This window comes from Schistosoma mansoni, chromosome 7 (genome assembly GCF_000237925.1).
Source record: "Schistosoma mansoni strain Puerto Rico chromosome 7, complete genome".
Classification (NCBI taxonomy): domain Eukaryota; kingdom Metazoa; phylum Platyhelminthes; class Trematoda; order Strigeidida; family Schistosomatidae; genus Schistosoma; species Schistosoma mansoni.
In genome coordinates, this window is record NC_031501.1 from 8,457,865 (window position 1) to 8,485,058 (window position 27,194).

Sequence of the window (27,194 nt, forward strand, 5' to 3'; positions counted from 1 at the left end):
ATATTATGGTGTGAGTTACTTATATTCATATAAGTAGTATATAACGATGGTCAGACACAGAATGTATTTAAACAAGAGATCGAGAAGCAAAGAACGGAACCTGAAAGCAATCGGTATGAAAATAAATAAACAATGAAATCACAGAAGATGGAATGATATTTGCAGAAGAAATAGTTATGATTGAAACAATTGATTGATAAATTCACTTAGTATTGCTTGCTTGAATCTTCCCATTGATGTTTAGGGCTGTAACTGGTCAGTGAAAGGTATTGAATTCAAGTCTTAGAGTGAACATCAACTCTGAGATACAGATACATTTAACTGACGAATCTCAAATAGGACGAAACATTCGTCAAGCTGGATTCCACCGCTAGCATCCATTCATCATTGCTTACAATTGATTGATAATATGTAAATTAACTGTTAACTGTATGGTTATCAGATTTAAGTTACATATTCTGTAATTTCCATGTCAAATACATTCAATGGTTCCAACTTATCATCTAGTTCATTACAATACATTTTATACTGTTTAGATGAATATCAAATTGATAACAGTCTTATCTTATTTATCTATTTGTTTATCTCTATTTGTTTTTTTTGTTTTTCTCTTTTTTCTTTTTTATGTTTGATTTTTATTTATTTTTTTTTAAATTTTTTTTTACTTTAAATCAATATTTAGTGGAACAATGAGGCAAAATTCACAATATGAAGCAACACCAATAGTAAATCGATCAATAGTTCAACAATCTGTTATACCATGTATGTATATTGTAGATAGAAGAAAAATATTTTTTTTTAAAAAAAGAAAAAAACATACGAGAAAATGAACATAATGATTGATTTAATATTTTTTTTAAATTTTTACCCTTGGTAACAAGGATCAAAGAAAAGAAGACAATTGAACTTTAGAAATGATAATTGAAACCTTTCAGTTATTGTTGTCATTCTCTGAGATAGTGGTCTTGAGTGCTGTTAGAGGTATGAAGGCAGTTATCACTTCCCGGTTGCCCACACCGTGGAAAGGTTCTTCTAGAGGCACCTGAAAAGCAAATTGGGTTAGAAGTGGTCTTAATGACCTGAGAGCGTGACCGCAGTGCACAAGGGACAACTGCTTGAGGTCGGTCACACATGACCTTTTTATGGGTAGTTTTTGTGTTAGCTCCGTTCTTCAAATGACCTTACCGCCGGAGACGGAAATCCGTGGAATAAGGCGAGGTGTACATTTTTATGGTCGACCTTTTCTAACCCCATCCCTCCTTGTGGGAAGGCAGCATCGCTGTCATGCTAGTTGTCTGAAGGAAACACCTTACTGCTGTTACACCTCTGTACAGTCAGCAGTATGACTTCGCCTTCGGACCTTGGGTTTGTTGCTTTTAGTCTTACCGCTCTTCAACTGACCTGTCTGGCATGGTAGGACCTTGAGGAACGATTTTTGCAGCCAGTATAGCTCGATTGGTTCATCACGATAGGCAATCCCGACCACCACGTCAAGGTAGCAGTAACGGTTATGGACCAATTTCAGTTCATTGAACCCATGAACTCTTTAGGACTGTTAGTCAACACTTAATCTGTAAATGACTTGGTTAACATTCAGTGGTTTATATTTATAAATAGTGATCATTTTATGATATTGTGAGACCTTCATTAATCTCACTAGTTGTATGTGTTTCAAGATTGAGAGTTACAGCACCTTACTAGAACTCTGAGCTGGTAGTTTAGTAATAAGATCGTCTTTAACAATGTGGAACGGTACTCTTGACGTTCTGAATTCGTTTATGATATTATCGAATGTCAGGGAACACTTTGGAAATACTTAATCCTAGAAAAGAATTCTTCAATAGTTTCTATTAACGATTCTATTAAAGACCGAATTCGAGGTCATTCTGGTCTAATAACTAATGTTTATAGTTGAAATCATGAGTCAATCGAAGCTAGACCACCATGAAAAACCTGGAAGCACTCGACTGCCGTTTCGTCCTGTTGTGGGACTCCTCAGCAGTGCGCATCCACAATCCTGGAGTTCTAATGAGACCAGTGGAGTTCAACCAGGTCTGTTGTAAGATATCAACACACTGAAGACAATAGTGAACGGTTGGTCAACTTCGTGGACTGGGTGAAGTTAGACATTAACACGATTGGATGCCGACTGACTCAGTGGTCTAAAGGTTAAGCGCTCGTGCGCGAGACTGATAGGTCCTGCGTTCGAATCTCACGACGCGGGATAGTGGATCCCACTGTTGAGGAGTCCCACAACAAAACGAAACAGCTGTCCAATGCTTCGAGGTTTTCCATGGTGATCTATCTTTAATTGACTCATGATTTCAACTATAAAGTTACTGAAATCTCCACAAAACCTCTTCTAATAACTAATTTTTAAACATTTGAACACTGGGTTCTCAACCAATGGTATACATTTCGAGCTTTTACCGAATCGCGATAAATTTTTGACACATTCCATCTACAGATCAAAATAACTTCCATCAAATCTATCCTTATTAATATCATTGTTGTATTTATATTTATATTTATATCAAATTTCAGTCTCACCAAATGGAAGTTTATCTGGAACAAATATTGGTGTTGATATTGTAGATGGTGATACAGTAGGAATGCGTCAAGTTCTTGATACTTCTAAATATTGGTATTTACCAGGAATTTCACGTCCTGATGGTATGTTTATTCATATTTGATTATGTGTTTAATTAATAGTAAATGACATCAGATATTTACTTACTTTGCTCAAAACAGAGTTGGATGAAGAGTACTGGTGTGCGACCTATGCTCCTTCACGAGGGGTAACAAGGGTTTCTACTAATACTACTTTCTTACTTACTTACGCTTTTTACCTCACATGGAGGAGCATGAGCCGCTCATCAGGATTCTCCATCGACTAGATGTCGATGATATGGAAAAATAGTTTGGTTACATAAACGAATATTGATCTTTCTCTGGTGTATATTTTTCTCACAACAAAATGGATCTCATATATCGTAAATGTGTTAATATAGATCATTCAAGTGTACTTCAGTAGTCCAATATAATTTTACATTTATCACTTATTGATCAATATTTTTGAACTGACTGTTTAGGTTATGAGTGATGGTCTACAGTCAGTAGTGGATTATTCTGAGCAAAGAATTCAAAAAAATGGAAACGTATTCCTTTCTTTTATTCTTTGTGTTTGGAAGTCTAAAGTGTATATCACATGAATGGACACTAATTGACTAACTAAACATTGGACAGCCTATAGAACATTCCACTGTAGGACAATGTCATCCGCATACTTAGGGTGATGAAGTTTTCCTTCGAATACCAGATTCATGTTAACATCGCCATCATCTAATTCCTTCAGATATGTTTCCAGAAGATTATCATTAATATGATTGACTCTCTTCTTTAACAGCTTGCTGGAATCAAACTTTAGATGACTGTTACAGGAAGCGACAGAGTTTAAATCAGTATACTAGAGTAGATATCTGTTTCTTCATATTTTAAGAAATTACAGTTTGATCATAAAATAAAATTGACTAATCTAAACAGACAGTGATAATGTGGTATATGCTACTGATATTGACAGATATAAGTAGTATGTATCATCAGTCGTAAGTGAAATAGCTGGCAGAAGAAGGTTAAGAAGATGGAATAGAAGAGAAGGGTTATAGAGAATGATCGGTGTGGAAATGAAGGAACAATGAAGTTTGAGACGATTGATTGACATTTTGTAAATGAAGTATTTACTGTATGGTTCTTAGATGTTCTGTAGATTCGTGCTGAAATACATTTGGTTGTCCTCACTAGGTAATCTCATTCACTACAATAATATTTAGCTTTAATTTTATTCTTATCATTTAAAGAACTGCATGGAATTAGTTACCAAGCCAAAATGATTTTTGAAAGATGTAGGAATGAATTTATAACTAATATGTATAATTGTAAGCAAAGATGGATAATGGCTAGCAGTGGAATCCAGTTTGGCGCGTGTTTTGTCCCATTTGGGACTCGTCAGCTAAATGTACTGCATCTCAGAGTTGATGTCCACTCTGGGACTCAAACCCAGTACCTTTCTCTTCAAACACCATTGCGTTATCCACTCAGCTAATGAGTCCTTATAGCCACTTGCTTGTGCAATGGGTTTATTCAATGGAAAGATTCAAACAAACAATACTAAGTGAATTTAATGTTTATATTTGTTAGAACTTCTTATAAATTCCATGCAAAAGTCATCAGAAACCAAGAGACCTTTGAAAATACTTCGATTAATCAAAGTTCTTTCAAAAATCTTCAAGATCATTCTAGACAATTACAATCTATAATCATGTTTCACAATTGGAAGATCACTCATTCGAGTGACTATTATGATAAGAATTTTTAACACCAACTTTCTGTTTTCGTCTTTGGTTTTAAAAGTAGAATATTTCTCAGAGGACTGAGAAGTGGCGACACTATAGTTTATGGACGACCTTTGAACGAATCTTAAATGACCCTGAAAAATATTAACCAATCAGAAAACAGTAGGTACACTTCCTTTATATGGTCCAAAAACTTGTCAAAGTTAGAAAGCAGTTCAGAGGTTCCGAAATCGTAATGTACACAAAAGAGGAACTCACCCATTCGATTCCATCATAGTCGACCTCTAAATCCATGATAACATCACGACCTTTGTTGAATCTTTGTTTTCTAACAACTGTTACTCCAGACTTTCGCTTACGACATGGGTAATCTTGTCACTTTCACTGAGCATATATTTCTACTGTACTCATACCGGTCAACAGTAGAACCCTCAGTAACATCTGCAAATGTTGCAGCCAGTGTCACTGGTACTTTTATTATCCATTTCGCAACAATTATCATAATTTTTCCTTAGTCTCAATTTGGATTCAGAGAAAAAATGTTCTTATTCTAACAGACTTGTTCCTTTAACATATATTATATCGAAAGACAACATCATCATGGTAGTCTGCACAAGTTTCATAAGTCATTTGATTACCACAATCCCATCTGTTGTAATCGCTCACTTATAAAGCCTTCTTTAAACACCCTCTCTAAACTGGTTGTACCTGAGCATCGGGTACTGAAATTGGCGCCATGACCTTGAAATCCTTCAAACTCATCTGATTGTCTCATTCATAACTTATAGTCTCGTTGAAATGAACTTATCAATATCTATGGAATGTGTATTCAGTATGGATTAGTTATGTTAAAGTTGTGTTTTCATTCATCTTAATCATACTTTATTTTAGTTATTGCATTATTACGTGATAAAGAACCAGGAAGTTTTGTTATTCGTAATAGTAATACATATGCTGATAGTTTTGGATTAGCATTGAAAATTCCACCAAGTTCACCAAGAATAATATCGAATAAAGGTTAGTTATTCATTGATATATAATAATTTCCCTTTTGATATAATAAAATTTAATTATAAGCAAAAATGGATAGTGGGTAACAGTGGGATCCAGTTTGACGCGCGTTTCGTTCTATTTGGGACTCGTCAGCTGGATGTACCTTCATCTCAGAGTTGATGTTCATTCTGGGACTCGAATCACAGTACCGTTCGTTTCAAACGCCATTGAGTTATCTACTTAGCTACTGATTCCTGATAGCCACCTGCTTGCTCAATGGAGTGAAGTTTAAATTCACTTGGTGTTTTTTACTTGTATCTTCCCATTGACGTTTAGGACTGTAATTGATCAGTCTCTTATTGACCATATGTGCATACTGTGTGTGTTGCTTTAAGTTACAAGCTTTATAAGCAAAGATGGATAGTGGCTAGCAGTGGAATCCAGTTTGACGCGCGTTTCCATCTTTGCTTATTATGCTTGTGACTTCAGGCAATATCAAGGCAGTCCGCACACGATGCACATATGGCCCATAAGAGACTGATCAATTGCAGTACTAAACGTCAATGGGAAGATTCAACCAAACAGTAGCAAGTGAATTTAAAATTATTTATGTTAAATTGTTATTAAGTAGTTTCGTTGTTTGAGAAAGATAAGTTGCAATCTGTTTAGTTGAGTCTAAGACTATTAAATTGACAGAAAATAGTTTCGAATCGTACAAGTACAATCTATTCTCAGCCATATCTGATAACATCGCCAGCCACTGTGTTGCACCATCTCTAGAACTCCAACCAGGGAGATGTGAAGAACCAACAGAAGCCAATTCTGTACAACTTTCTTTCATATCATAACAACATATCATACACTGATTACCTTTCCGCTTTTTCCAACTAGTCCTAGAGTCAGCGAATAATGCACGATGTGGAATTCTTTGGGACGACATTTGTAGGACATGTCCAAGCCACCGAATTCGATGCTTCAAGATTGTGACACTAATTGAATTATCATCACTGTACCCGAATACACGATGCTGAACGTCTGCATCTCAAACATGGTGTTGCCACCATGTTGATCTTAAAATGAAATATATATATAAATATATGGAAGATTAAACCTTGGAATTATGTACTAACCTGTAGGTTAAGATTACTTGTATTCATTACCATATATTTTTTTCTTTACAGATGATATTCAATCTGAATGGGTACGTCATTTTCTAATTGGTACAGTTCCTATGCATGATGGTCGTGGTAATGGAGTACATTTACGTGGTTTTTCTAGTGATCCAACATTTCCAAGTTTAGCAGCTTTTGTTCATTATCATATTCATAAACAAGGTGCATTACCATGTACACTACGTCTTCCATTATTTACAAATCAAACATTATTCAATCAACAAAGAACTCTTGTTAATGAACAAACAGTTTATGGATTAGAACCTTCATTACAAACAATATTACCAACTACTAACACAATGAGTAAGACTTTATTGTTTTTGAGTCTTCAGATGTATGTAGGATATAATCAGTTTCATTTGAACTGATAAACTAAAGTTTATCGAACAGTTATGTCGTTCTAATGTAGCACTACCACTAGACAAGGCTGCGTAGTCTCCTCCTTTATCTTTCTTCTGATGGTCGGCTGGATTATGAAGACCTCCACATCTGAAAGGAATCCAATGGACACGTTGGATGCAACCAGATGATTTGAACTTCGCAGATGACCTAGCGCTTCTATCTTGTACACATCAACGAATGAAGGTCGAGACAACCAGTGTAGCACTAGTCTCTGCAGCACTGGACCTGAACACACACAAAGGAAAAAGCAACATCCTCAAATCCAGCACGGAGAAGATCAACGCAAACACACTTGATGGAGAAGCTCTCGAAGAATTGGAATTTTTCACGTACTTGGTCAGTATCATAGATGAAAAACGAAGATCTGATGCACACGTAAAGGTAAGGATTGACAAAACAAGAAAAGCATTCCTATATACGGGAAACATATGCAACTCAGAACAACTGTCAGCTAATATCAATATCACAATCTTCAATACGAACTTCAAGACAGTTCTACTGTACGGAACTGAAACTTGGAGAACTACTACAACCATTATCAAAGAAGTATAAATATTTATAAACAATTGTCTACTCAAGATACTGAATTTCCGCTGGTTGGATACCATCAGCAGTGTACTGTAGGAGAGAACAAACCAGCTTCTAGCTGAAGAGGAAATTAAGAAAAGACGTTGGAAGTAGATAGGACATATATTTCGGAAATCATCAAACTGCATCACGAGGAAAGCACTCTCTTGGAATCCTGAATGGAAACGGAAAATAGGTAGTCCAAAAAACATAATGCATCGAGAATTGGATGCATATATGCAAAGGATGAATAGCAACCTTGAACAACTGTAAAGGATTGCTCAGGACCAGGTTGGATGGAGAATGCTGGTGGGCGGCTTATGCTCCTCCGTGAGGGGTAACAAACGTCAGTATTTAAGTAAGTAAGCAATGTACGACAACGTAAAAGTAGACCACCACAACTCCACCAAAATCCTAAACCAAGATGTTCATATCTCTCAATATATTTAAACCGCTGAGCTAGATAACAATCGTTTGCACACATTTCAACGAATTCACGATATAGCCCAACGATTGTCTAATATTATCTATGATCTATATCTCATTCCCAAGATAGTTCAACTTAATCAGTCAGACTTTCTCAACAGAACTTTGAGAACTCATTTTGAAGCAAGTTATTAGAAAATAATATTTCAGTTAGACTTTGTCACGTTACATAACTAAAGCTACATTTATACAAATGAAATTACTTTGATAGTATAATTTTATATTAATCAACATATGCTCACCAGTGACTGGATCCAGCAGGTATTTCCTGGAGTTCTAGTAAGAAGCAGTGACAAGTGGAGTTCAACCGGTTTTGTTTAGAGGTAGTAACTCATTGAGGACAATGGTGGATGTGTCGCTCAATTTCTTGGATCGGTTGAAGTTAGACATTAACACCATTGGATGCCGACCGGCTCAGTGGTCTAGAGGTTAAGCGCTCGCGTCCTGAGTTGGAATCTTGCGAGGCGGGATCGTGGATGCGCACTACTGAGGAGTACCATACTAGGACGAAACGGGGGTCCAGTGCTTTGAGGTTTTCCATGGTTGTCTACCTTCAATTGATTCATGATCTCAACTATATAAAATTATCATAAAGACATTTAGTAGAATATAAATTTCATTAGATTAAACTAAGTAAATTTTTTTTGGTATACTTTCAGGTACAGATATGTTATACCTTGGTTCTGTTGAAGTACATCGTCTTGAAAATATGAATGCAGCAATTCGTGGAATTGGAAAAATTCTAAGTTTAGCACAAACATATTCAGATGGTTTACCAAAACGATGTGAAGTACATATTAAAGTGATACCACATGATGGTATTACATTTACTGAAAAATATAAACGTGCCGTATTGGAGAAAAACTATTAAACCTAATAATTTATTATGGTGTGGATTAGATCCAGAAAATCGAGAGTAAGTTTTGTAAAATTTAATTTGTAATTTAAAACGATTCAGATGATGTAACTGTCAGGTAGTCCTTACAGGATGTACATATGCCAACAAGAGACTGATCAATTATAGTCCTTAATAACAATGGGAAGATACAAGTAAACAACATCAAGTGAATTTAAACTTCACCCCATTGCACAAGTAGGTGGCTATCAGGACTCAGTAGCTAAGTAGATAACGCGATGGCGTTGAAAGCGAATGGTATTGGGTTCGAGTCCCAGAGTGAACATTAACTCTGAGATGCAGGTACATCCAGCTGACGAGTCCCGAATAGGACGAAATGTGCATCAAACTGGATTCCACTGCTTGCCATTATCCATCATTGCCTATCATCGAATGGATGCTTTTTTGCTTCTAATACTGAAGTTTACAGGGGTATTTGCACCTAATAGCTTTCATGTTAAATGTTCATCGGATTATCCATTAAACTGATGAGTTACATTACTTATCAACTATTATTGGAAAGTTCAATCGCTTTCAAATAACAATGTTACAATATCGAGTGTATTTTTTTCCCAATAATGTAGGCATCAAACTCTAATAATGCCACTTGTTATAGTTGAAATTACTGACAAACAAGTTTATGAATGGATCAATCTAAGACCACCATTAAAAATCCGGAAGCACTAGAAGACCATCTTGTCCTTATATGTGACTCCTCAGCAGTGTTCATCCACGATCCTGCAAGCGAATGCTTAAGCTCTAGATCACTGAGCTGGCATTCCATCATGTTAATAACTAATTTCAATCGATCCATGATCTTGCACAGCCCTTCACCCATTGTCTGAGGTGAATAACTGTTTCACACCCGACATGGATTGAACTCCATCATCCTATGCTTCTAGGTTTTTAATGCAGGTCTAACATTGATCTATTCATGGTATCAATCGGCACTAGACAATTTCCACAACTCTATACTGACGAACAAGTTTGTATCGTGTCATTAATATTACTATTATTATCATCAAAATTACCACTCTTAAGTGAACTTACAAATACTGTTTAATTGCATTTTACTTCTATGGATTTCGCTTACAGATTTAATGATGCTGAATTACGATCTAAAGGAATGTATGGTTCAAAGTAAGTCATTTTTTTCAAAATTATTCTGTTTATTTATAAAATATGGCTAATAATCATGTCATAAATATTGAATTTGTTTTTAAAATGCTTTCTCATGGCCACTGTCAGGAAAGTCCTACTCACTACCTTCTCGCACAACGGGTGTTTTTATGAAATCAAGTGGACAGAAAGCGAATGTCTGGGTCTTTAATGGCCTTAGTAGATACGGAGGATCCATCTAGGAGAGTTGGAAAACTCTCATTTCAAACCAATGGTGCATATGGGCTCCAGGATCCTGAACAAGCAAATGGTGTATGAACCTATTGTTGGTCACCGACTACCATGAGACTTCATCTCCTAACGTTGCTCATCTGACTTGTGGGGCAGATCATCAGTTTGAAGGCTTCAAGTGTGGCCCCATAATAAAACCAATTGCTTCGATCTGTGTACCCGTTTATTTTAATCCATCATTCAATAATTACTGGAGATCTCCACCCTGATAACAATCATGTGCTCATTAGTAACCAGCTTGAAGATGAATTTTTTGGAGTTTTAGTGGAAAGACGTGACCAGTAGAGTTCAATCCGTGTTGAATGTGAGACAGTTATCTACCTCAAACAATGAATAAAAGGATTACGCAAGACCATGGATCGATTGAAGTTAGACATTAACACTATCAGATGCTAGGTCAGTAGTCTAGAGGTTAAGCATTCGTACGCGAAACCAAAGGTCCTATGTGAGAGATCCTAGATGAACATTTCTAAGAAGCTCGATGCTACGACACGACGGTCGTCTAATGCTTCCAAGTTTTCTATGGTGGTCTAGCTTTAATCAACTCATGAATTCAACTATGAAATTACTATATTCTTCATAAGAAAACCCTTTTTAATAAAATAGATCTTCAATAGTGTAATAAAAATACGAAGATTATCAGAACAATGTGATATATTAACGCAATACATTTCGAACAATCTGATTACACATATACTTGTTAAAAACATTTATATATAACATCAGAAGGGGTTTTGTAGATATTATAGTAATTTTAATAGTTGAGATCATGAATGATTTGAAGCTAGACCACCATGGAAAACCTGGAGGCATTGGACGGCTGTTTCGTCCTTTTGTGGGACTCCTCAGCAGTGTGCATCTACGGTCACGCCTCACGAGATTCGAACCCAGGGCCTATCAATCTCGTGCGTGAGCACATAACCTGTAGACCACTGAGCCGGTCGGCATCCAATGGTGTTAATGTCTAACTTCAACCGATCCAAGAAATTGAGCGACACATCCACCATTGTCCTCAATGAGTTACTACCTCTAAACAAAACCGGTTGAACTCCACTTGTCACTGCTTCTTACTAGAACTCCATGAAATACCTCTTGAAGCCATTCACTGGTGAGCATATGTTGAATAATATCAGAAGGGTTTTGTGGATATTGTAGTAATTTTTAAAAGTTGAGATCATGAGTCAATTGAAGCTAGACCACCATGGATAACCTGGAAGCACTGGGAGACCGTTTCGTCCTATTGTGGGACTCCTCAGCTGACTCCTAATGGGGGCACGAGATGACAAGAATAATGGTAATAATAAAAATATTGTGAACACAATTTGAAACTTAAACACTCTGGGTAATAAGCTAATATTATCAGAGTAGATTTAAGGTGAGAACAAATCATTTTTGAATACACGAAGTAGGTTTGAATTTTCGTCTGGCTGAGGCTTCAATAAATCTTAGTATACATTCTTTTACACTTTTATAAAACATCACAAAAGCCGAGTTAAGATCAATTTACTGATCTGTTTCGATTCCATGTTTGGTAATAGAGGATGATGGATGTTCATCCTCTACTCTTATTCGATCATTTGATTCTATTTGTTTCTGTAACCATTTTGGTACATGTTCAAAATAGATCTATTCGTTATCATCATCAATACCATCGTTTGTGCAAATACCATCAAGCCTATTAAATAGACACCTTATTAAACCCCGTTTGTATTTCACAAGGCAATAACTATAGTAACCAAGGTATTGACCCGTCCATGTCGGACCACATCAGTCTCTTATGCGAAGAGGAGAAGAACGACCAATTTCCCGTCCTAGATATACTTCTAAGCAGACGAGAAGATGACTAAATCAAATGACTCATTCTTCGAAAACCGACGTGTACGGGCCTTAGTTACTATAGTTATTGCCCCTGTGCAATACAAACGAGGTTTGATAAGTTGCTCCGGCGAGAGATTGGTAGGTCCTGGGTTCGAATCTCGCAAGTGCGGGATCGTGGACGTGCACTGCCATCGAGGAGTCCCATAATAGGACGAAACATCCGTCCAGTGCTTCCACGTTTTCCATGATGGTCTAGCTTCAATTAACTCACGCTTTCAAACATGACTATATTTGTTTTATTTGTTTTCTTTTCTCTCATCTATTTTTTTTCCTTTTTCTTATTTACATTATAGAATATTGGCATTAGTTGCACGTAAACAACGTTTTTGGTTACATGAAAATGTTGTTTATGTATTTTGTGAAATTGATCATAATCATTCAGCTTTAAATTTAGTACGTTTCATTAATACTATATTTCCTAATTTAAGGGATTAATTGATCTTTATCAATACTATCTATAGTATTATACAATTCGTCTTCTTCTTCTTCTTCATGTAATGTTCTATCTCTACATATAATGAAGGATCTCGAACTTCAACAATGATGAATATAAAGTTCCTTTTCAATTTCATTTCTTCTTATCTTTATCAAAAAAGAGATAAACTTTCATTATATGATTAACTTATATTTAACATGGAAACAATTCATATCCATAGGATGATGATGATCATCATCATCATCACCTTCCTATCTTATTGAAAGTAACACAATGATGATCATCATCATGAGGATGATGCCTCTGCTGCTACTGCTGATGATGATGATCATGATGAATGAATGAATCCATTGAAGCAATGTTTTCATTCATTAAATGATATTTCTTTATTATTTTTTTTGTTTTTTCAAATTTCGTTTCATACCTTTTTCTTTATTCTCAATTTTTTTCTTTTCTTTTCTTTTTCTTGACAACAAAAAAAATCAATAAATTTCGAATAAAATTATTTCTTCTTCTTTTATAAAAAAAAAGAAAAAAAGAGAAAAACACTTTCGATTTATATATATATATATATAGATATATCTATTTCTTACTTTTACATTTATCACTCATATATACATACATCCTATACAATGGATAATGAATTATTTCATTTTAAAACCACCGCCACTACTAACAATACTACTTATGATACTACTTATATACAATTTATTATTTATTCTATATATCTGCTTCTATTTGTTTATTTATTGATTTATTTATTGATTATTAATCGTTTCATAATTTGAATTCTTCTACTTTTTTTAATTTAAATCATAAATGAAACAGTAAAACAAAAAAAAGAATGATGTTCAATAATTAATATATTTCTTATTTATTTGTTTTAAAGAATTTATTCAATTGACCTTGAGTAGTGTTAGTTTATTTAAACAAAACTGGTTCTTCTCTTTCTTCTCCTTCCTATCATTACTTACATTTGCTTACTACTGAAATGATACAAAGTAGTGTTTACTTCACGGGTTACCTTCTTCTTCTTTTTCGTCGTCGTCGTCTTCTTCTTCTTCTATGGTAGTCCTTTCTTAAGTTTTCTATTTAAATGATAAATATCTATTCAGTGAATAGTTTTATTCTATAATTGAACTTGATTGATATATATTACTTAATTTTCTATAAGTAATAATGATAATAAGTCAGTTGATGTAATGATGTTTTTCTATAGAAGCCTATAAATCTTTTTTTCTAAGGACTATATATATATATAAATATATAGATATGGGTTGCTTAAGTGATAGTTATATTTATATTTATGTTTGTTTAATCTCTACCTTTTTTGAGGGGTTACTGGTTTAAGTGAACAAATATTTATCAAAATATTTTTGACTACTTATTTACTTATAAAGCATATATACTGTTCTCTCTCTATCTCTCATACACACACACACACACACGCACACACACCCCCACACACAAAGACATACTCACTATCATGAAAGCTGAAACATTAAGCTAAACTACATACATATATACATACACATATATAAACAGTTTCCAAGCATGAAATATACTACTCATTTATGTACTTCAAAAAAAAGAAGAACAAACCAATATCTTCTTTCATTTGTTTTTGTTGTTGCTTGAATTCAAATTGCTTTAGCTATAAATGAACGAATTTAAATTTTTTTGTACAAATCTATATCATATTGTTTTAAACAATATTAATTAATAGTAATTATTGGGTTAATTTTTTTGGGGGGGGGTTAGGGTTATGTTTACATGGAAACAATCATTTGTTAGTAACTACGAATGATTATTATCCTACAATGTTAAAGAAGGGGGGATTATAAACTGTAGACTGAATAGTGTTGATGAAAGGTATTCACAAGATCTAGGTTTATTACTTAGTTAGATCATATATGTGTCTACTACTGATAAGTTTGATAGTAGGTTAAAACCAATGTTCAATGTTCTGTGAACCTTAAAGGTAATTACTTAGTGACCAAGAAAACGAGTGGGGACGGAATATCTCATTAAAATTTGACAATCATACAGTAAATAGCTAATTTGTATACTATTAATCAATTGTCTCAATCTTGACTGTTTCTTTTGCAACTATCAGTCCATCGTCTCTGATTTCATTGTTTATGCATTTTCATACCGATTGCTTTCAGGTTCCGTTCTTTGCTTCTCCATCTTTTACTGAAATACTTTCTATGCCTGACCACCATTATATACTACTTATGAAGATATAAGTATCTCACACTACACTTCATAATGATGTTAGGAATTACTTTCTCTAATTCAGAATATTGAAAAGTTAGTTGTAAATGTTAATCTTCAATGAAACAACAAACTCATATTTAGTTACAATTTTATACGTAATAGACTAGCCATACCGGAGGTATCGTATATTTACAACATCATGTGTTCTTATAGATTGACAAATACTGTAGTGTAAGCGAACACAAGTGGAAACAATCGAATGTACTTGAATACAAAATTATAAAGCATCTTATTAAGAGAACAAAGAGAATGATTGATATTGAAACGAAAAAACAATGAAGTCTGAGACAATTGATGTATCTACTAAAGTACCTACTATATACTACTTACTTCTTACGCCTGTTACTCCCAATGGCCTACGACCAGCATTCTCCAACCCACTCTGTCCTGGACCTTCCTTTCTAGTTCTATCCAATTGTTGTTCATTCTTCTCATATCTGTCTCTATTTCACGGCGTAATGTGTTTTTAGGTCTTCCTCTTCTCCTTTGGCCTTGGGGATTCCATGTGAGGGCTTGCCTTGTGACTCAGTTGAGTGCTTTCCTCAATGTGTGTCCTATCCACTTCCAGTGCTTCTTCTTGATTTCATCCTCCACTGAAATCTGGCTTGTTCTCTCCCACAGTAGGTTGTTGATGATAATGTCTGATCAACGGATCCAAAGAATTTTGCGTAGACAACTGTTAATAACCACTTGTATCTTCTGGATGATGGCTTTCGTAGTTCTTCAAGCTTCCGCCTCATACAGTAGAACTATCTTTACATTTTAGGTAAAGATGGATAGTAGCTAGAAGTGGAATCGAGGACGCGCGTTTCGTCCTATTTGAGACTCCTCAGCTGGATGTCCCAGTCTTGTTGATGTTCATCCCGGGACCGATGTGTTGTAAAACAAAGATTTTTCTAAACCTACCTATTAAGTAATTACATAGAAAGAGAAGGTCATTTACAAATGAAGTTGTGTTTTATTCTTATAACGTAAAACTGACATCATTATATTATCCGGAATAGCTAATGTTATCATCATAAGATTATTAAGCATCCATTACACTATCAAAAGTACAAACAAAAAAAGAAAACAATGTCCTTGAAATGAATTAACATAAACAAATGGAAATAAGGTACCGTAAATGATAAGGTAACACATGACTATGTCTATTAATATCGTTAATTAACAAAAGTATTTGATTGTTTACGTTTAGAAAATAATGAAACTATTCAAGTAAAGCAAACTTTCACACATTGGTACGGGAAGATATCTATGTCATAGAATAAATTGTATCATGGTAACAGTGAATAGGAGTTCGATAAATGGTTCACTGTAATAAACAATGGCCATATGCATATAACGACTGACAGGGACGTCCTACTGACTGACGAAAGCGAATATCTGAGGAGGGCTTAAACCGGGCTGGTAGACACAGAAAGTGGGGGTGCTGTCTACTAAATTGAGAGGACAAAAACCGAATGTCCGGCGCTTTAACCGGTTTGATGGATACGGAAAGTTCACCTAGAGGAGTTGGAAAACCCTCATTCCAAACCAATGATGCACATGGGCTGGCTCCAGTATCCTAAGGGAACAAATGGAGTATGAATCAATCGTTGGTCACCGACTACCATGGGACTGCACCTCCTAACGATGCCCCACTGCCTTGTAGATCATACCTTTAGGTCGAAGGCTCCAGGTGTGACCCCCGAAGAAATCCACCTACTTCAGTTTGGGCACCTGGACAGTATCTCAGCCCTCACACAAATCAAATGAGATTTGTGTGACGCATATATATCTGATGCCTCCTTTTACCAATATTTATGTGTTTAAATAAATAAATAAATAATCCACTTATCTAGAGTATGCTAATGTTTATTCTCATTATGGTTACTACTACATACAATTCAAATGAAAATATGGAAACTCTAGGTAATTAATTATTTAATTAAGGCGATTCATTTGGTTTTGAGACACTTTGATTATGTCATCATTCGAACGGCTGAATAGAAATTCAATGATCAATGTTTTCAATTCCAGTCAGTTTGTGATATTAATGTGAAGATCATCGAATATTACCAGTGGCACATATCTCCTTGATCAGTCATAATTTCTCACTGACACTTCAGAAATAATAAAGAGTTCAGACCAATTTTACGATACACTTTATGAAGAACTAATCGACTACTTCCTAACTTCATGGATATTGAATTTTGTCTAAAACGGAGCAAACTTCAATTATAATAACACTTATACGTTTATAATGATACGTTCATTTCTTTAAAGAATAGATTGATTTTATAATATCTGTATCGAGGTTATGCAAATTTTTGAATATTATTGAAGTTACAAACCAATCTAAATTAGATAACCGTTGAAAAAGTGAAAGCACTGGACGATTGTTTCGTCCTAGCATAGTACTTCTCACTGATGCGCATCTTCAACTCTCCTACAAACTATCGAACCTAGAATGTCCTCAAACTGTGTCGGATGAGAGAGAGCTAAGCACCAGAGCAAATGGAAGATGGTGGCACAATATCGCAAATTGATTGAAGTTAGACTTGTACAGCATTAAATCCCTCCCTGTTCAGAAGTTAGGTATTTACGCACTAAACTGGAGGTCCTGAGTTCAGTTCTCGATTGCAAAGTCATAGATTCGCACTACCAATAAACCCTATATTATGACGAAACAACAGTTTATTACTTTCAGCCTTTTAATAGATATTGGACTTAGATCGGCTCCGGATTTGGATGAATTTACATTTTCAACATTTTCAACAATATAGAATCAATACAAGCTGTTAAATCAACCATTTTTAGGTAGAATTGCTGGATCTCTGCGTTAAACATTTTAAAACAGCATCAACTTCGCCTGTAGCTCCTCTGAAGGCTACTGCTGGTCCCAAGCCCGGATAAAGGAAGAGGGTTTGGCATGGGGTTAGCGACTCCATCCCGTAGGAAACTAACTCAAATGTATTGGAATATATGATTACGGAACATTAGTGGTAAAATCTGAAAACCATACAGAAAATAATTCATTTGCAAAATGTCAATCAATTGTCTCAGACTTCATTGTTCTTTAGTTTCCACGTCAATCATTCTCTGTTCTTATTCTCCCTTCTTTGATCTTCTTGACCTTCTGGCTTCAGGAATTTCATTTTCGATTAGTGATACATACTACTTATATCTGTTGACATCTGTAGCACACCCCACAATACCACCAAGACAATCAGTCACTAAATTGGAATGAAATAATTCAATTAGTGATATAAAGTAGACTTATCTCAATACTATCCATTGATAACTGCTTTTAATATCAATCAGTTTAATGAATAAGAATAATCTTGTTTTACACATTACTATAAAGCAATTTAAGTAGTATTGTATATATGTTATTGTAACATTTATTGATTAGTAATGATATACTACTGATTACTTTCCACTTATGAGTAGTAAGTTCATTCTGTCTGAATAAAGTGTTGACTAAGATAGAGCTTTCTAATATTCACTATTGAATAAAGGGTATTTATTAACGAAATACCATAAAAATCAATCATTTGTGTAGAATATGATTGGAATGTAGACAGTTCGAAGTATGAGATTATTCAAAAATTCAGGGGTTGCTTATGTGTTTAGTTTAATAAGGTCAAACACATACACATACACAGACACACATTGTTATTTGCATAAATTGAATAAGAATCATAGTTTCAGTACATGTCAAGTGAAATACATAACAATAAAAGGTCATTATTAGTTTTACTGTTTTCAATCAGACCAATTGTGTACATGACTTCATTCAGTCTTCAGAAACTACAATCAAAATGTTGTTTTAGATTCGTTTGATATTGTATACTTGAATCTTCTGATTGATGTTTAGGACTGTAATTGATCAATCTCTTATTGGTATATGTGCATCCTGGGCGGATTGCCTCGATATTGCCTTAATTCACGAGCAATGTGAGCAAAGACGAATATGGCTAGATAAAATCAACAAACTAATAGGTAACGGAATGAAAATTATACAAGCAATACTCAAAACATTGGTTCTATTACAGGTAATTATTATTTTAACCTCATCATTTAGTTTTCATTTAACCACGTCTGCTTATAACCTTAAGATGAGAGATGTAGTCAAACATTTGGCCGCTCAACCTTCTTTGTTTATGTTTGACAATAACGTAGATATCGGTCATAAACAAACAGATATATATTTCAAAAAAACGCTGTTTTACACTGTCACTTATAAAGTCCGATGGAGTCAAAATCTAGTCTTACTTGTCTCGGCTACACTCATAACCTGATTGTAGAGGATTCAATTGTCCTAAAGTCAACTTTGCTGAACACAAGTAAATTGGAGGTGACATTTCTACTGAAACTCGGTTCTTCAACATAAATGATGATCTCGGATTATTTGAAAATGTGAAGTTAGAATCTCTCTGGAGAATTAGTCAGGCACTGTCTCGCTAAGATTGTATATTTACCAACACAGAATTCCTGATTAACAACTTCACAATACTGACTCCATTCGGCAAAAGTGAATAAGCCATCATAGACTAATTTTATCGGCAAAACTGAGCTAAAACATCTGACTAACGACAGGTGTTGGAATTGAGAACGGTTGCATGTGTCAACTTTACAGGACAATCTACAGCAAGTGGACTGAGAATCTCACTCTCAACATGATGTGGACGTTCATTGGGACTTCTTACTGAACACGATCTTATGTGCTACAAAGCTCTCTGCTCCGGAACGGTCTGCAAAATTTACAAGCAATGTGAAGTCATGAAGAATCGCACTCTTCGAATGTTAAGATGCAAAGGCACTACCATGAGGAATACATACGAACTCATGAAGACAGCACGTATGTGCATTTTAAAAAGCAGAGAATCAATGCACTAGTCAAATGAGGGAAGGCATTCTTTAGTATCAGACAAAACTGATCTGTAACGTTGTCTCCAATCCGAAAAGCTTATTCCACCATGCAGTCTGCCTTCAGTAAGCCAAAACAGTAGCTTCTCAAATGTTAAATCCTGACAGCTCAACTGACAACGACAGTGGCGACGCCGACCTTTAAGGAGAAGGGTACTTTTAAAACTTTCGGCTGTATCTTATTAAGTACATCGACAAGAACTTCATCTGCAACTCAACAAGACCCTCAGAAGTGAACCCGACTTGGTGTAGCAGAAACGGTAGTGTCTAAACAAAGACAATTCTTTTAGCCCAGACGTGGTTCATTCTACAATAGTAAGGGAAAAAGCTTCACTTTTAGTTAAACCACCTAGCGTAGTGCTCTTATATTCGATAAACCGAAGCACAGTACCGGAAAATTGGAAGTTGAATCACGTTACACCAATTTTCAAAGGAGATTGACGCAGCGAATCTTCATGCTACAGGCCAGTTGCACTTATCTAAGTACTCCCCAAAACTATGGAATCCCTGATATGTGACGGTCTAAGTGACTACTTACTATCCATAAATTCTTTCAACCCCAACAGCACGGTTTCAGAAAAGGTCACTCCTTTATAATCAACCTGCTACCCACGTTGGAGAGATGGACAAGCATCCTTGATTGCAAGGAGAAGGTTTATATCATATATCTTGACTTCTCAATGTAGTTTCACATGTAGTTTCACAGCTGAATTCACAAGTCGATCTAAGGTAGACCACCAATGAAACTGAGAAGCAATAAACATAAGTTTCGTGAATTTAACTGTGAACATACTACAATCTGCACAAATCCCCATAATTATATCAATCATATAAATCTCATCAGTAGGTTCAACACAGCTAGGTATAAAGTAATCATTAACTGATTGATTATCTTCGTATCCAAATGGTCGATACTTTAAAGTCAGGGTAAACCAATTCTCAGGTTACGAAATGTCCTAGAGTGGTCCCTCACGCTCCAGTACAAGGGCTACTTTTTCTAATTTATATGAATGACCATACTCAGAAAATATCATCCAACTTACTATACGCCAACGGTGTGAGACTTTGAAGAGAAGTTTGAAATCAAGATGATAAGATGTAGCTTCAGGAGAACCTGAATCGACTCCAAATTTGGGCGAATAAAAACGGACTTACCTTTAAAACTTCAGAGTGTAAAGCAGTCTAAGACATATTATGAACTGCGACTACAAATAAAGTAACTTCCCTATAGAGGTATCCAAGTTCGAAACGATCTAGAAGTGTTGGTATCCTATGACAAAGTCTTACGCCAACGGAGATAAAAATATCTTTCGAACAAACGTAGCACTGAAAACGTTGAAGCACGATTTCAGCCTGTTCGACGGCAGAACTTTTCACTTAATCTTTGACAGTCTTATTCGGATTCATCTAGAGCATGGAGATACAGTGTCACTTTTGTCATTTCGAAAGGATAACAAAACATTGGAACCTACCGAACAGCTAACCAGGAAATCAAATCGGGGACTCCAATTCAAGCCTTATGAAGAGCGCCTCAAACCACTGAACGTTTACTCATTCCAGTATGAGAGTCTCAAAGGTGACCCTCAAATGACTTATAAAATCGTTCACACTCGTGATCATACTCTTAAGGGTCTATTTCTGCCCACTCCCAACACAAACTTCAGGTGCAACACCCATAAATTAGAAGTACAACATAGGAGAAGGTACAGTAAACACACCTTTGAGTCTTTACGAGTAGTCAAATGCTGGAATTCTTTACCAGATGATCCAGCTCAAAAGACTTCTGAGAAGCTCTTTAAGAAGAAACTTGACATATTCATAAGTCTAAGGAATACAATTTACCAATGCTTTTTTTTCTTCTCTCAGGCTATGGGATGTCTTAGTGTGGTCCCTCAGAGTTCAGTACTAGGAACTGTTCTTCCCTTGATTTATATAAGCGACCGTCCACAGCAGGTATTTTATGGCTTATTGCTTTTTGCTGACGATGTGAAACTTTCGAGGGAGGTGAGCAAACAAGACGACAAACTGGCACCTCAGGAGGATCTCACTCGACTTCAAAGTTAGGCAGATGACAACGGACACCACTTCAAAGTGTAAAGCAGTTCATCTGAGACATAGTGCAGACTACAGAAAAAACTCAGGTAACTCCTCTCTAGAGGTATCCCATCTTGAAAAAGATCAAGGAGTGTTAGTACCCTACGATTTGAAGGCTTACGCTAACTGCGACAAAAATGCCTTCCGAGCAAACTTTGCACTGGTAACATTGAAGCATATTTTGGGCCAGTTCGACGGAAGAACTTTCTACGTAGTCTTTAAAAGTTTTATTCGTCTACACTTGGAGTACAGATATATCATATTTACTCCCTCACTCCGAAAGGATAGGACACTCTGGAACGCATCCAACGGCTAGCCACAAAATCAGTTGGGGAACTCGATTTCAAGTCTTATGAAAAACGCCTCCTATCACTGAACATTTACCCACTACAGTATAGGCGTTTCAGAGGCGACCTTCTTATGGCTTACAACGTCCTAAACACTTCAAGACACCCTCTTAAACACCTACTTAAGCTTCGTTCCAACGGAAACCTTAGGACTAACATTCAGAAACTGGAGACACAACACAGCAGAACGGACTATATACATACCTTCTACCCCTTGAGAGCAGTCAAACACTGGAATTCACTGAGACTGAGGCAGTGCAATCGACTTCCAAGAAGTCCTTTAAGAGAAAACTTGGCATATTCTTGGTTGGTATTTTACTATGGTTAACCGATGTTATTTTCCTTTCCGGCTCTCATCGTTATTATATCTAGGTTCCTGCCTAGAGGTACCGGTGTTCCACTGTTACCAGATATGGAGGGCCATTAATCGAAAGCTTCTTCTATTCTGTCCACAATCGTTTGGACTATTTGAATCCTAGAGATATTGCGTATTGGGGAAAAGTGATCACGCCGTCCTATCATTCAGCTTTGTCAGCAAAACGGAGCTACGATATCCTATCAGCAACAAGCGCTGGAACTTCAAACGGTTGAATGTGTTAGCTTTACAGGACTATCTACAACAGGTGGATTGGGATGTTCACCCTCAACTTGAAGTGGATGCTCATTGGGATTTTTTACTGCACACGATCTTATGTGCTACTGAGCATTCAGTTCCTCAAATGGTCCCAAAAAGCTACAAGCAACCCCAATCATCAAGAACCGCACCCGTCGTTTGCTAAGCCGCAAAAGGCACTGTTGGGCTGAATATAAACGAACTGATAACAACGGCGCGTACAGGCAATACAAACATATAAGGAACATATGCACAAAGGCAATAAGAGAAGACAGGCTTCAGTTCCAGACCAAACTTATCGATAAATTTGTCTCCAATCCGAAAAGCTTATTCAGTTACGCAGCTTCTCTTCGACAAGGCAAAAGTGGAGTTTCCCAACTGCTTGGTCCTAATGGCCCGACCAATAACGACAGTGATGCCGCTAACCTTTTGGCTGAACAATACTCCCGGACATTCCAGCTGACCCACATCAACCATACTGACGAAGGCTTCACCTGCACCTCTACAGGACTTTACGAAGTGGACCTGAGTGCTGACCTGGTGCTCCGTAAACTGCAGCACCTAAGAAAAGACACTTCTCCTGGTCCGGATATGGTTCATTCCGCTGTATTGAGGGAAGCAGCTTCAATCCTGGCGACACCACTTAGCGTGATGTTTGCACACTCGCTAAGCAGAGGCAAACTACCGGAAATATGGAAGCTGGCCCACATCACACCAATTTTCAAAGGAGGTCGATGCAGTGAACCCTCAAGCTACCGACCAGTGGCCCTTCTCTCCATACCTTCCAAAATTATGGAATCCCTAGTATACGACGGTATACTAGAATACTTATCATCCTCAAAGTTCTTCTCGCCTCAACAGCATGGTTTCAGAAAAGGTCATTCTTGTATGACCAACCTGCTGACTGCGGTGGATAGATGGACAACCATCCTTGATCGCAAGGGGAAGGTCGACGTCATCTACCTGGACTTCTCCAAAGCTTTTGATAGGGTCAACCACGCATGTCTTATCAAGAAGCTTGGACGATTGGGTATAAAACCCCCTTTGATTGATTGGCTCTCTTCATATTTAGAAAACCGACACTTTAAGGTCAGGGTTAACTTCACTCTCTCTCAGGCTATGGAATGTCCTAGTGGGATCCCCCAGGGCTCAATACTAGGACCTCTTCTCTTCTTGATTTACATTAACGATCTTCCTCAACAAGTTTCATCTGACTTATTGCTTTTCGCTGATGATGTGAAACTTTGGAGAGAGATACGTAGTCATAATGATATACTAGTTCTTCGACTTCAAAGTTGGGCAGACGACAACGGACTTACCTTCAACACTTCAAAGTGCAAGGTAGTCCATCTGAGACATGTTGCAGACTATAGTTATAACTTAGGTAACTCCCCTCTAAAAGTTTCCCAAGTTGAAAAAGATTTAGAAGTGTTGGTACCCTACGACCTGAAATCGTATGCGAACTGTGACGAAAACGCCTCTCAAGCAAACCTTGCACTGGTAACATTGAAGCGAATTTTTGGCCAGTTTGACGGTAGAACCTTCCATATAATCTTCAACAGTTTTATTCGTTCCCACTTAGAGTACGGAAACATAGTATTTCCTCCCTCCCTCCAAAAGGATAAGGACACTCTGGAACGTATACAACGTCGAGCCACGAAATCAGTTCGGGGACTCAAATTCAAACCTTATGAAGAGCGCCTCAAATCACTTAACCTTTACCCGTTAGAGTACAGGCGTCTTAGAGGTGATCTTCTTATGACTTATAGTATCCTTAATACTTCTGGTCATCCCCTTAAATATCTTCTTAAGCTTAGTCATAACACTAACCTGAGAGGTAACACCCAGAAATTGGAGACCCTACATAGCAGAACAGACTGCAGACACAACTTCTACTCCGTTAGAGTTGTCAAGTGCTGGAATTCGCTGCCGACTGAGCTAGTCCAAGCGACCTCCCAGGAGTCCTTTAAGAGGAAACTTGACTTATTCTTAAGGACTAAGGATAACATATTATTATGATTTACCAAATTCTTTTTTTTCCTCTATTATCGTTCATATACCTAGGTTCTTGCCTGGAGGTATTGGTGATCCACTGCTACCAGACACGGAAGCCCGTTAAGCGAAAGCTTCTTCTATTCCGTCCTCAACCATTTGAACCATTTGAGAGCTGAGAGTGGGAGGTTCGTATTGTCAAGGTTGGTATGCCTTTATCTACATGCTTATTACTTGTAGTATTTGTTGTGATTATTAGCCTTAGTAATGCAATATGGTGTATGTTCCTCGAGAATATATTATTCTTCACCCTTAACGTTTGACCAAACTTAATTAGGAGTTTTGGGTTGGGGAAATTGTTTTAAAACCTCAACTAGTCATATAGTATATAAATAAGTTTTAGCGAATGCCACCACTTCTTTCTAGGCAATTCTGTCTTTTTAGCGCTTCCTCTGCAATCCTCTAGCTCTGTCCGCTACATTCATCATATGCTTTTATATCCTGCTATTACGATCGTAAGACGTAAGACGTCAGCCAACAGTACTGTTGGCTGATACTTATCTATGGCCTAACCAATGAAATAAATGTTAGCAGGCCAAGCAAAATTCATTCATCTACATAATTAAATCACATTTTCACGTTATAGGTGGTATTGATTCGTAATGAAAACCCTTGATTCACTTCTCATAGGTTTCCATTCAAATAGTGTCTGTTCATTACAAACCCAGAAATTCCTTTCAGTAGTTTGCATGTTTCTATGTTACCGATCAGCTCATTTCGGATTAACTCTCCAAAATATTGGTAGTTTCACTAATCAAAAGGGAAGGTCGATAACTAGATACATGGTTTATATTTTGCTTCCGAAAATGCGGTTAATTAGTGTCTCTTCAATCACTTATAAATCGAATCTGAAACGGGACTGCTATGTAAACCAGATAGTCGTTTGTCAAGTCTCCTCAAAGGATGATAACAGTACGTGGTGTAATCCATCAGTCTGGCATATTTATGTTGCTGAACTACCAAAACACCACCTTTTTCACAAAAACAGGTTTTCTGGGCGGTTCCTCAGTAGCATAACCATGCCAATCGTTAATATTACCGACCTTAAGAACCACTAGTTAAACTTGATTCCCCAAACATGTTGAATTAATTGATAGCCACACTGCAACTTGGTTTGTCGAATCCGGCAAGCACTAAAAACTAAGATATAACAATAGTTACTAAGTAGTGACTAGTTAGTGTAAAAATCTATCCTAGAGAAAACAAAAGACAAATCAATCACCACCAGGATAGGTCAGTAGTAACATCTGTATTTTTGGGACTGGGCAACACATGTCTCAACCGCACGAGGACCATGTCTTCTCAAAATTTAAGATATCCCGTAACGACAAGCACCAAATTACGCGAAATTGGAGTTCACAACATCTTGGAGATCGTTTCTAACCACCTAAGATTAGATTATATGACAAACAAAACGTGGATTGAAAGTAACCCATATTTTGATACTTTTATATACATTGTATTTCATTGCCACATCAAGCCTGGTGACTATAAATACTATGTTCGTTTAAAGGGTCAGAAATATATGTTAGTTCTCTATTAGTAGATTTCATTTTAATTAATCCTTTGAACCAATAGAATTCGTTTCTTAAACTGAGTTCTCGTCACTTGTTACTTTGCAGGCTAACTCTTGGAGGATTGATATCTCTCGCATAAACATTCAATTAGTTAGCTAGAAAGGAAATGTTAAGAAAATGCTATACAAATGGCTTACGGGCTCTTAAACTGGGAAAATTTTCCTATATTCAGCATTCAAAGTTTACATGTGCACCTTGTATCGCTTACTTTGGAGAACAGCGGAGTCAGTTTATGGACGCGTCAATGTTAAAATTACCACCGTCTCAGGTAAGACTCTGATATATTTCGTGTTTCTGGATGTCTTTGTATACTTAAAGTCAGTGGAATTGTTTAGTTTCTCGCAAGTATGATTTTCTTTATCCTTGCTTATATTTGATGTGATCATTAGGGATCTTTAACACCTTTCATATTTTAACATCAAAGTTTACTAAACCAAACCTGTAAATAGTAGTTATCTGAGTAGCTAAAGCCTTTGGTCTGTACTTTAGGACATTTATTTCCAGTATTTAAATTAAAGACACTACACACAAATTTATGCTTCGTCGTAATACTTTATTCATATTACCAAAGCAAAGTGGTTTTAATAATCTAATGACGATTGTTATAATCCAGCTGATTGTCCACCGTACTATTGGACAGCATTTAAATCCTTAGTTTTGTTATTTACATGTTAATAACAATATCCGGAGATTAATTATCACAATCCAAAGTAGTAAGAGTTGTAAAAT

The 27,194-nt window shown here is 36.3% G+C and overlaps 2 protein-coding genes across 2 annotated transcripts in view; both read left to right on the forward strand.

Moving 5' to 3' along the window:
* Smp_126500 (putative tensin) overlaps positions 1–12,462 on the forward strand; it is a gene marked incomplete at both ends in the record, with an annotated part of 67,251 nt that extends 54,789 nt beyond the window's left edge. The window contains 6 exons of the mRNA XM_018798767.1: positions 683–762; positions 2,545–2,673; positions 5,244–5,369; positions 6,527–6,820; positions 9,963–10,007; positions 12,449–12,462. Of these exons, the coding sequence (XP_018653676.1) occupies positions 683–762; positions 2,545–2,673; positions 5,244–5,369; positions 6,527–6,820; positions 9,963–10,007; positions 12,449–12,462 (688 nt within the window). The remainder of the gene's footprint in view (positions 1–682; positions 763–2,544; positions 2,674–5,243; positions 5,370–6,526; positions 6,821–9,962; positions 10,008–12,448) is intronic.
* Positions 12,463–25,050: 12,588 nt separating this feature from the next.
* The window catches only part of Smp_126490 (PIM1 peptidase (S16 family)), a gene marked incomplete at its 3' end in the record, with an annotated part of 41,341 nt that continues 39,197 nt past the window's right edge, over positions 25,051–27,194 (forward strand). Inside the window, exons 1-2 of the mRNA XM_018798768.1 lie at positions 25,051–25,107; positions 26,511–26,733. Coding sequence (XP_018653677.1) covers positions 26,572–26,733 — 162 coding nt within the window. The 5' untranslated portion in view covers positions 25,051–25,107; positions 26,511–26,571. The remainder of the gene's footprint in view (positions 25,108–26,510; positions 26,734–27,194) is intronic.